The sequence below is a fragment of the Scophthalmus maximus genome, chromosome 15 (assembly GCF_022379125.1).
Source record: "Scophthalmus maximus strain ysfricsl-2021 chromosome 15, ASM2237912v1, whole genome shotgun sequence".
NCBI classification, from domain to species: Eukaryota; Metazoa; Chordata; class Actinopteri; order Pleuronectiformes; family Scophthalmidae; genus Scophthalmus; species Scophthalmus maximus.
Window position 1 is genome coordinate 11,373,635 of NC_061529.1, and position 11,670 is coordinate 11,385,304.

At 43.7% G+C, this 11,670-nt stretch overlaps 1 protein-coding gene across 5 annotated transcripts in view; it reads right to left on the reverse strand.

Moving 5' to 3' along the window:
• pcnx4 (pecanex 4) overlaps positions 1–9,239 on the reverse strand; it is an 11,344-nt gene extending 2,105 nt beyond the window's left edge. For 3 of the 5 annotated variants that reach the window (XM_035610689.2, XM_035610690.2, XM_035610688.2), the window contains exons 1-9: positions 7,640–9,239; positions 6,044–6,834; positions 5,773–5,952; positions 4,791–5,326; positions 4,574–4,674; positions 4,355–4,477; positions 3,055–3,415; positions 1,445–1,548; positions 245–1,350 (exon numbers count right to left, since the gene is read on the reverse strand). In XM_035610689.2, coding sequence (XP_035466582.2) covers positions 245–1,350; positions 1,445–1,548; positions 3,055–3,415; positions 4,355–4,477; positions 4,574–4,674; positions 4,791–5,326; positions 5,773–5,952; positions 6,044–6,741 — 3,209 coding nt within the window. In that variant the 5' untranslated portion in view covers positions 6,742–6,834; positions 7,640–9,239. Of the gene's footprint in view, positions 1–244; positions 1,351–1,444; positions 1,549–3,054; positions 3,416–4,354; positions 4,478–4,573; positions 4,675–4,790; positions 5,327–5,772; positions 5,953–6,043; positions 6,835–6,922; positions 7,072–7,138; positions 7,232–7,639 lie in introns of those variants that run through there. The other 2 variants (XM_047337770.1, XM_047337771.1) reach the window with 2 other exon arrangements.
• Positions 9,240–11,670: the final 2,431 nt, after the last annotated feature.

Below are 11,670 nucleotides of genomic sequence, written 5' to 3' on the forward strand. Positions count from 1 at the left end.
TTCATCAAATAGGCAAAAAACACATCAAGTGCTTATTTGTAATTAGGTGCTTTTTTGTGTTTGTGTTTAATCAAATTTATTCAGAGAGCAAGCTAAAGTCTGAACAGGTGAGTTTTCAGTCTGCGACGAAAGCATTGAAGGGATTCTGCTGTCCTGATGTCAAGCTCGTTCCACCATAATTTGCTGCTATAAATAAGCTTGAGTGGTCAGAACTTCAGAAACATAAACCACATATACATTTTACCTGAAAGCCTGAAGAGAGAGCTGATAAAGTTCTTTACTGGAGGCAAGCCATTCTAGTCCCTCTGTCCATGGCACATCTCCACAATAAAGCCTGTAGACGTAACTGGGACTGGTAAAGGCCGACTCAGCGCCCAGGGAGATGAGACATGAAAGTGCAACCTGAGCATGCAGTTCCTTCAAAGCTTCATCCTCCTTCAAGGCTTTGGTCATGTCCTCTGAGGTCTCGCCCTGCACAGTAGGCCCAAAGCGCCCTAACGTGAACCGAAACCAGTCCTCGGGAAACAAAGTCCTGAGCTGCAGCAGGCGGGATGGCAGCAGCGGTGCAGTCCTCCACCCTAACGGTAGGTTGAAAACCTCTGATTGAGGACAGCTGAAGTTCAGATGAGGGACAGAGCTTGGACTGTCTCTGAAGGCCTCTGGGTTTCGGCCTCTATCTACTGCCGGCATCCCGATGCCCAGTCCCAGAGGCTGCAGAGGCTGCAAGGCAGAGAGAGCCATGTTTTCAAAGAGACTGCCCATCTCCACAGAACCGGGCAGAGAGGCCCCGGTCTGCAGCGCGGTGTGTCCAGGCTGGGCTTCGGCAGTCACTAATGCCACCGTCCGCCTGGCTGGTTGAGGTCCAAATAAGTCATCCTCATCTGACCAATCACCAAAGGAGGTCAAGCTGGAGCTGTCTTGTCTAAACCTGAGAGAAGACACATTGGATTCCACCATGACAGCCTCAGGTGGTTGGTTGCAGGTAGTGTGGGCCAGCTGGGAAGACTGGGACTTCCTGCCTCCAACCCCTGGCACGTCTTCGCTGCTCCACAGGAATCCTTTGTGCCTCTGAACGCAGTATCGAAGGAGCAACCAGACCAGCACTTTGAGAAAGTCGTCCTGAAGTTTCCTCAAGTTGTCGTGACAGTCAATGATGCCAGACAGCACATTTCGGGCATCGGAGTAGACTCGAACGGCGAGTGCAGCACATGGGGTGAGGGCGTTCCCCCAGTGCAGGTTGAAGCCCTGAGTGAAGCCGAGCCGCTCAGGTCGCTCAAAAGCAGCTTCGAACACCTCGTCCACCCTCCGAGCCTCCACTGTGTGGCAGGATGTTTCCTGCAACTCCAGCCCCTGTAAAAACAACAAAACAAAACAAACACTGCATTATCTCATCTTGATGTAAATGGCTGAAGATTCTTAATAGACAATCAGAGAGATTGGGTACCTTAATGTTGACTGTACAGTAGCCATATCCTCTCTCCAGGATCATTATCCAAACCATACGGTCCTGAAAGCGGCCAAGAAAATGAGAGCCTGGGGCTAAAGGACCTACCAAAGGGGGAGAGCATGATCAGTCATCCATGTATCTAACATGCTCGAGATGTGATTTGTAAATTGAGGGCAATGAAGAAGGGAATGCAACGGCATATACATCATGCAACAGACAGGGAGTCTTGGTGCACACCCCCTTTCATTTTTCATCAGCTGTGCGTCCCTCTGCTGACTGTGTGGATAACATGGCTGACGGATGAGCTGCAAGGAGACGTGTACCATCGCAGTAGTACAGGAAGGTCATGATACTATTTTAACTGGCTGACTGCACAGAGATCTAAGTATTAAATCTCTTCCTGGTCTAATCTTTCTATTAGTCTAAAACTTCACTCCTCTTATACAATGCAAGATTTTCATTTTTGGAGGCAGAAGACAGTGGGCAGATGTTGATTTCAACACAGATGAACAGCAGGGGCAAGGTGATAGAGGCATTTGTTTTTTAAGTTGAGTGGTGCCTGCTTGGCTCAAGGATAATGTCATGTCCCATAACGACATCTCAGAATAGACCCAGCCGCTACCTCATGACAAGAAGTGACATGCTGGGCAGACTCCTTTCCTGGTCATTGCTCCCCAGCCCCCAGTGTGAGTAAAGTAAGAGAACACTACAAACAGCCATCGTTAGACTGCCAGTATCAACTTAACAAGCGCTTATTGTGAATTATACATCGTAGCTATATCACCCCAAGCACACAGAAAAAAAGAAAAAAAAGAACATCAGAAAGAGTGATGACATCACCTCAGCGGTTTTATTCAGTTTGGAATCATCAGTCCATAAATAATGATTCTCTACTTGCACAATTTTTTCTCCTGCCCCCTCCTGATCGAGCACAGAACAAAATCCTAGCAGCAGCTCCGTTTGGCCTAAGAGTATTATGCAGTTAATGGTGTGGAAACATTTGGATGTAATGAATACAGATCAGAGTTTTTTTTTGGGTCACTTCACAGGAGCTCAACTGGATCATGCAAGCTCGCATTACTGCCTCGCAACAACATTCCTCTTACTATTAAACCATATGAGGTGACGCTTCAATGCTCTTTGATCTGCAAGCTGGCCAGACTTGACCCTTGGGAGAGGTCAGTCACTGCATTAAAAGTCAAAACACATGAAGTAAAAAAACTAAAAAAACTAAAAAACAACTATAAATCAAACTGCTGTGTATTAGAAATTTGAAATATTCAAACCACACCGAGTAATATCATATCTAATTTTAAAAATAGATTTAAACTTTTGATCAATCCAATTAGAAAGATAGTGAATTAAAAAAAGACAAATTCCAAATATTTTGATCATAAATTAAAGGATTTATGTTATTTAGTTGTTATTAAACTGATCTATTAAAAATAAATAAAAATGGAATTAAAATATACCTGTTTGCTCTCAATGAATACATAATAAAATATTTAATTTTCAGATAAATGACAAAATAGTTAACACTCTTTACTTATAACGTTCGCTAAAGATTAAAAAAGAAAGACAAGAGATATCAACCATGCACAACTAACCAAGTGACCCTCTTGCAAAGGCCGTCCTCAGAGCTGAGGCCAGACTCCCGCTCATCTGCTGGTAGAAGATGGAGTCCGTGCAGGGACAGGCGGTGCCCACAGGTCCTGGCCAACTGCGCTGAGGCCTGGGGAACCCTACCAGGAAGATGGGCAGAGTGAAGAGGGGCAGCAGAGGGGCAGAGAGCAGGGCAGAGAGGGCCACCACTGCCAGCAGCAGAGGGCACAGAGAGGTGTTCAGGGCCAAGAGAGTTCCAGCCGACTGACGGCGCTGCTTCGTCTCTGTCCAAGATGTCACCAAGACAGTCAGGGTGAACTTTAACTTGGCCAGGAACTGGTTCAGTCTGTCAATCACAAGGCCCACCTGGATCAGAAACACAGAGACAAATGAGCTGAGCACTGATCTACTGAACCACCATCAGGTATTCTCAGTATGTTTAATTAATTTGTGTGCTTCATTTAGTTTTTTTATGCTATTTTTTGGACAGCTATTTTTTTAATGATAAGAGCCGGGCATTGTCTTCACCCCTGTCTGCATGTATGTACAAAATAAATCAATAACGCATGGAAGGATTTTCGCCAAATATAGTGGGAATATTACTTAGGGGGGTTATCTCCAAATGATTAACTTTCGGAGCCGATTGGTCATTAAGGTCTGTCTCCCTGCTGAGAACTGTAAGCCGACAGAGAAAGCGGTATTTACCAAGTTCATCCTGAAGCTTGCCTGTGAAGGACAGTAAAAACTTTACGGATGGTTTTCATCGTGCCACTGGCGCGGCGGGATTTCTCCCATTGCTGCTGATGGTTATTGTTTGTGTGAAAGCGAGAAAGAGAGAGCGAGCAGCAGCGAGACAAAGCATGCTGCACACAGCTCTTACAATGAGGCTAAGCTGCATAACACTAGGTTGGAGATCTTTTACGTTGTGTAAAAAATGTATCATACAAAGAATATATAAGAAAAACATTTCAATGTTGCAATAACCTCAGTAATATGTGAGAGTGTTTAAATTAAATTATATAGGTGTAACTATCATCCATCCATTATCTACAATGCTTACCCTTTGAGGGTTGCTGGGATATGTGCAATTAAGTATTTTAAGTATATTTTTTATGGTATAAAGTTTGCAGAAAAATATTGTTAAAGTTCAGCAATTACATATCCCATGCATTATCAACAGATCAGTTGCCTTTCAGTTCTAGTGTAAAAATGTGTTAGCACTGTTTAGGTCAGATAAAAGCCTGTGTATATCTGTTATAATTTAAAGGGCAGAAGTAATAAAAGACTAATAAATACTGATCTCACCAGAAGAAGCTGAACTCCAGTTCCCAGGTTGTCCCACCCTGGCAGCATGTTCTTTCCAGTGGCAAGCTGCACCAGGACCACCACCACCATTTGGAGCAGAGCATCTTCTGAGCTCTGCCAAACCTGCACAGAGCAACCACTATGCTGAGCATGACAGGCACAAAACTCAAGTGATAAGCACACAGGAAACAATCACAGTTTGAGTGAGTGTGTACGTACCACCCTAAAGGCTCGTGTGAACCCCACACAGAGGGATGCCCTGTGGAGCAGCTGCAGAGATTTGTCCATAGACAGGAAAGCAACCATTGCAAATGGAGACACTATGAAGAAAAACAAACATCAGATACTGGGTGAAGCACTGGTGTTTTCACACGAGAAAGATGTTAAGATTGGACTGGAACAACAGACATTAAAATACTCATTATAACAAGCTCACCAAGATAAAGAAGGACTCTTCTGATTGCTGCAGCAATGTATAATCCTCTGCTCCTCTGCTTGAAAGTCTGTACACTGGACATCCCCTTAGGATACAGCGGATTGAGGAACACCCCTCCGAATACATAGGCCCCCTGGATCTCTCTGAGAGCCCAGCAGAGGCAGAAGAGTATGAGGAGTAGGTAGCTGACAGGAGCCTGGGGTCCTGTGACCAAGCTCTGGGACTGAACTGAACCGAGGAAGTGATGTAACAGCCCTGCCTCTGCCATTGCCACCAGTAGCAGGCTCAAATATACCAGCAGCTCCCTGCAGCCCAGATTCCAGCCAAAAGAACGGGGAGGAGATGGCGACCCCCCTCTGTGAAAGCCACGGTCCCCGAAGGCTGCCCCGGGTCCTCTGCAGAGGGTGGCGACCTGGCTGAGGTCCAAGCTCAGCAAAAATCCCATAGAAATGGAGAAGAGAACCACACCCAGTGTTGATGGGATGAAGTAATTACACACAGCTACTCCAGCAGATACACCAAACATCAACAGCAGCCTGTGGATGGCACACACACACAAAGTCAGGCCTGATAATGCGCCAGCCAGTGTCACACTTGTAACTTCAATGGGACAATTACAGTCTGATCAGGACGGATTTCTCAAATAACAAGAGCAGAATATGATCACATAAAAAACTTGTTTTGTTTAAAATGAAACTGTGGAGATGAACACTATGAAAGGATTTTAGACATGCTAAAATGTTATCTATTAAAATACTATTTATGAATTAAAATTAATTCTAGTCTTACGTAAAGCTGTTGTCATTCACGATTAAATGTGGACAAGTACCAAACTTGAATCTAAATATTTACCCTGCACAGACACAACATAAAATGGTGAATGTAACGAAAGCCTTTATCGGAAGATATTTAATGTTTTTTTACCTGTTATTAAATGTTTAAACTTCAAATTTAGCTTGAGGTGTATTGTTCTAGTATGTACCTGAGGTTGCTAGACATGGGCGAGCCTCCTAAGCCAAACACAAGGGCCTGCTCCATGCCCCAGAGGAGAAGGGCATCCAGGGGAGGCAGTATACCCAGTGCCCACAGTAGAGGTAGAAAGAGGAACAGCACATGGAGAACCTGGCTGGCAAGTTGGAGCTCGGGGGCAGAGCCTGAGAATCTAAATCACAGTGAGATATAGAGATTTATTATGACAAGAATTTATAGGAGGACTTCTCAGTCAATCAGACAACTTTGTTGCTTTTCCTCACCTATAAGCCAAGTCAACGGCGATGAAGATAAAAATGTAGAGGGGCCGGGTGAGAGGGGTGATCTCATAAGTGTCCTGTGCCTGGAAAGTGGCCGTCTCTGTGGCGGTATTTACAATGAGGGAATACTCAGCTATACACAGTGTCACCCAGCTCAGGACAAAGACTACCAGGGATACACCAATGCTGCTGTAGAGACCAGTCAGTCTGCCAAGGAACACATACCATGTTCCAAAGCCACAGAGCAACCCAGCGAGTGCTGTATGCAACACTACATTCAGCCCAAACCTCTTCCCAGGTGCAATGAATCGGACCGTCTCTGGGCTAACACAGTGGGTGAATTCCACTTCCTCTTCATCAACCAGGATGTTGGGTGCACCAAGTCTTTCCACTGTGCCACTCCTCCCGGCGGCATACAACGCCAGGGCCTGGACACCCGCTGCAGCCCCGAACATAAGCATACCAGAGAGCACCGCGGCGTGGAGCTCCTGGAGCAGCTGCAGCTGGCAGAGCAGAGTACCGATGCCTCCGAAAAGCCATGGTGTCAAGAACAAGACTACCTGATTAACGTAGACATATGGTGGGGCACAGTAGCCCAACTTGAAGCGCGGGCCCCCCAACACTGTCTGGGGGAAGCGCTTCCAGAAGAACTCCTGCTTGTACTCATTAAGAAGGGGCACATCTGGCCCCATTCTAACCATTCCCAAAGGGGCGGAAGGTCATCTCCCCACAGTTGAAGGAGCGTTTCCATTCATCGTCCCAGGCGCAACAAAGCCGTCTGCAATAGAGCAAACCTGCAGTAAAACAACAGAGGTGTTATTATCATCAAACAGAGAAGAGATGCACTAAAACAATATGTTGTCATTGTAATACGACAGTTACCAGTATGTGCCTCCTCTGGTGTGCAACATGCAAACTGGAATCAAATCAGGAGTAGCTACTACTGCAATATGCAGTCAACTATTTGTTTTCCTTTTTTTTAATATGAATATATTTTTCTTTAAAAGGCGAAAATGTAGCCTATTGCCGCAGCACCATAATTAGAATGATTTTAAAAACCATCTATTCACGACAAGGTAGATGTGTGAAGAACCTAACCTCCACAATGGCAGTGATTATCTCTTAATCGACCACCGGTGTGAAAACAATGGATGTTGGTAAAGACGCCTGACACTTTAATGTGGAATCAGTTGTCAATACCAACGAATACAACGATAATATCAAAGGCGCCATAACTCCTCCTGCTAATGAAAAGCACGGGAAGATGAAAGGCAGCAGCAGCAGCAGCAACACCAACCAATGAGTTGCCATGAAAACACAACACTCACACAGTAGCTTGTTGATGCGCTAACGTGGGCAAACCTGTTCAACACGGTCACGACACTTCTCGAGTCTCAGCCCACATAATCAAACCGAGTAATTAGAAGTAGAAAAACGCGCATTTGTTTTCTGAGACAGATGTTTTCTCTTTGCCGTAGCTAGCTCTATTACTGTTAGCTAGCAATGCCCAGCTAGTGTTAACCGCTTGACTGCCCGTTAGCTCGCTAATACCTCACAGGTAAATACGAGCACGTTGGCACCGGTGTGAGGTGGACTTACCGTGAACAGCGGGGTTTTCAACTGCAGCTGCACTTTGTGTGATATTTGATGATGAGCGCAGTGCTGCGGGCAAACAAGACGGAATTCGCCAGCATTGACATTAGCTGCTAGCTTAGCCGCTAGAAAGCCAAAGCAAAATCGGCATGATACACAGACGGATCGAAACCAATAGGAGCAGAGAGGAGAGGACGGCGAGTCGTCTGATTGGTCTGTACCGTGTAAACCCCGCCCCTTACAGTTCCGACCCCGCCTCCTCAACACATCCACGCACACACACGTCATTAATGATACAAAGGAAACATCACAGACCCGTGTGTTTGTTGTGTCCTTTGAATTGAGGCTCACTGCTGCGTTACAGAAACACTCACTAGGCAACAACTGAGCAGGCACAGGAAACAAACGCCCCAAAAAACATCATTTGAGTTTGTTACCACTGAATAAGGTTTCATAAAAAAGGAAATAACATTGAAATACACAACGATTGAACTGTACAACTATCTGTTTATATGTTGGGATATAAGATAAAGCAGTGTTGTCAGTGCCACATCACTGTGACTGATCAGTTATTTGTGTGAGTGGGAATCATATTAAACGACCTAACTATGAAAACCACATTGGTAGAGTCTACTGAAAAATGCAGCTACCCCTCCTCAATAAACAACAAATGATGTTACAACCCCAACTTACTTTCCACTAAACAATAAAAAGCAATTATCATGACATCAAATAACAAATGGCATGTGGTTTGTTTACTCTTTTCCTAAATCATTTTTGGCACTTGTCAGTATCTATTCAACCCGAACTAATTTAGGATTAGGAATATTTGTATTACAATCTATGTTGTTGTTATGATGTTCAAAAAGAGCAAATCTTACAAGTATTTTATTATTTCAGCATGATGAAAGTAATTGTGGTCGAGTGCATGCCTCAAAATGTTGATTTACTTTGACAGGCAGAGCACAAAAAGGAGGATCATGAAGTGATCAACTAGAAAGGCCACAATATCAACACAAAGAAAGATAATAATCTGGTGCAAAAGAGATTGAATTGTTGTTGTTATTTTTCACAGAGGCTGAAAGATAAGTGTGGGCAGGAAGTTGTGTTTCCTTCTCATCTTGAAAAAGTAATTTCAGCTCCATGTAGGACACTTAACCATTACAACAGAAAAGCCTGTCAGTCACAACAACATGTACTGCACCATGTAATCCCCCCATAGCACCACTTATTTAAAACCATTGCTCCACTTTTATTACAGTCATCTGATGAAGAATATCTATTTGAAATAAGACGTCAGAGTCATTAACAGAGAAACAAATGCCTATCTACAAAAAGCGGACAACCTAACAGGCCTCTGCAAATTGATTCCCATCAAATTTACTCGCCGGGTATTTGTCTCTTGTTTTGTTATTGTATTTTCTGCTATTTTAACCAAGCAACACACTTTGTGTGATTGAAATAATGTGATAAATGACACACAAGTTCAATAATGAGATAAATCACTGGCAGGTCCAGAAATGAATAGCAGTTAAGATTTATTGCTTCTGTGAGGCGTGCGCTCACTAAGATGTCTGCACAAAATAAAAGCTTTTTCCCGTTTCATTCTAATTGTCACTCTCACTCCATTCATTTGTCTGTATTTTTACTCTCACTCGCTCTTTAATCTAGGGAACCTCACAGGAAACCGTTGACAGGAAAAGGACAAGCAACAATGACAACTCAATAACAGTTTTCAAAATGGCAAGACTGTTTCTGAATGGAAGACATATTTATTGATGATGACCTGCCGTTGGTTGCCATCAGCAGGTAAATGAGGAGAGACTTAATTATTTACAACACGAACTCCAAATTAAGTTGTTGTAACTGTGAGCTCTATGGAAGCAGTCCCAAAGTCAAGACAAACTGGTAAATGTGTAATGCACGTGGAGTTTAATGGTGTTCATGCATTTGACATACTGTGCATAATGCTTCGATAAACATTGCACAAGATGCAGCGTGGTTTTCGGCATTCAAACATCAATCAGTGTCCTCATGCCTCTCACTTCACCCCCTACATCAACCCCCAACACTGGAACCTGAGTAGATAGCGGTGAAAACATGGTCCATTCAGCAATTATTCACAGAGTCTTGGACTAATGGTGCTCTGAATGCACAGACACAGCAAATGTAGGGAGTTAGTGGACCAGCAGTAATGGCCCCATACAGAGCGTGTGTGTGTGTGTTTGTGTGTGTTGTTGGGATGGGGAGGGGTATCATCTATAACTGATTCACAACAAGCACAAACATGTCAAATTAAGAATCCAAAATACAACTGTGGAGACCAACTCTCCATCCCTCTCTCCATCTGTCTCTTGCTCCCTCCCGCTTGAGCCGGGCTCCATATCAGGCAGATGAAAACATAACCTGTCACATTCCATCCCATTAAACCAGCTACGAACCATGTGGTCTGCTCACATGGAGGAGCGGGGGGAGGGGGGGGGGGGTAGACAGAGAGAGCAGTGCATCTGGGTTCACTCAGAACTGATGAATTATTCACAATCTTTATGCTAATGTCATTTTAATGTTAAAAATACTGGTAGATATGCAAAGGGAGACATACTGTATGAAGTTGTATGTGCACTATACGCTTACAACGCACACAGTAAATGCATTTGCATCAAAAAACAGTTATACTTCTAACATATCCATACTGCACATCCTATGCACAAATCTAAAATCATCTGCAATCATCCTTTGCAATACCTAATGCATTAGAGTACTTAGACTGAGCCCCCAAATCTGTGCATTAGTTTCTTTTTTTTGTGTGAGTCCATCAGCTGCCATTTGATGTCAGGCAGAACACAGTAATGACAGTGCACTCACTTGCACAGTCATTAGCCCTGCTTAGTGCTGGGAATTAACACAAATTAAGTGAAGTTAAGTACATGCATTAGAGGAGTTGGTTGGGGAGAAGCTTTTCACTTTTGCTGCTGAGAGCTGGCTGTTGCCTCGCATTTTCAGCAGAGACTACGTCGACATGAAACACAAATCTGAAGCATACATACGTTCCCATCCTCGACTGATGAGTACTACCTGCAGCACAGGGCAGGTGGATAAATTCACTAAGAACTGATTAGCAGCGTTTCCATGGGAGAGCCAATGGAGCTCTAAGGACACCTAGTGGTCACAGATGCACGAATTCCTGAGCTACTATTCAAAAGATGAAAAAAAACAATTTCTTCCACAAGCTCTGTTATATTTTTTCTAAGGGGCATGCGTTATTAAGAAAATCACATGTCTAAGGTAAAATAAAACCATAATTAAACTTAACAAGATATTGTTCATGTATATAAAAGTGGCCTGCATCATATTTATGCCTTGTGTGATGGATAGGAATAGATTTAAATGTTTTCTCATGTAGATGCCAGAATGTAGAGCTTTTAGTTCACATACAGTATTATAGACTGCGTCCTCCTCATTTAAGGCTCAGACTGTTAACTACAAGGCTACTCAGTTAAACTGACTGGAATACAGGCAGTATTATGTTCTAATGCTTGGAAGAACATATATCATCACATCACAAATATCAAGTGAAGTAGGTTCATTTCCAGTTAAAACACACAGGATTTTCTTATTACAGGCGAAACTGCTGTGAGCTCTCTGAAAAGAGGCTAACACGATGAAACCGACAGCCCCTGCAATCCATTTGGACCTCATTCAAGATTACATCTTTATCTGAGTGACTGCAGATTATTGTCCACAGAGAGGTGTGCTAAAGCCGGATTATCCCACTTGTTGGGGATGCATGTGACCCGATGGACACAGCATGCCAGCCTCACACGCCCTTACATCTGTGGGTGTTTTTTCACTTGTTCGGGGCCAAGGATGGAATAGTGGTAGAAATGACGCCAAAACCTCTCATCCTCAGATTACCGTGGTTAGTGATCCACTTATGTGGATGGAAAATAAAATCAGTCATTCCAAATGCGTTTGAAAACGGATGCGACGCATAATCTTTAAATCAAAGACAGTTAGAATTTAAATAATCAGCAAAA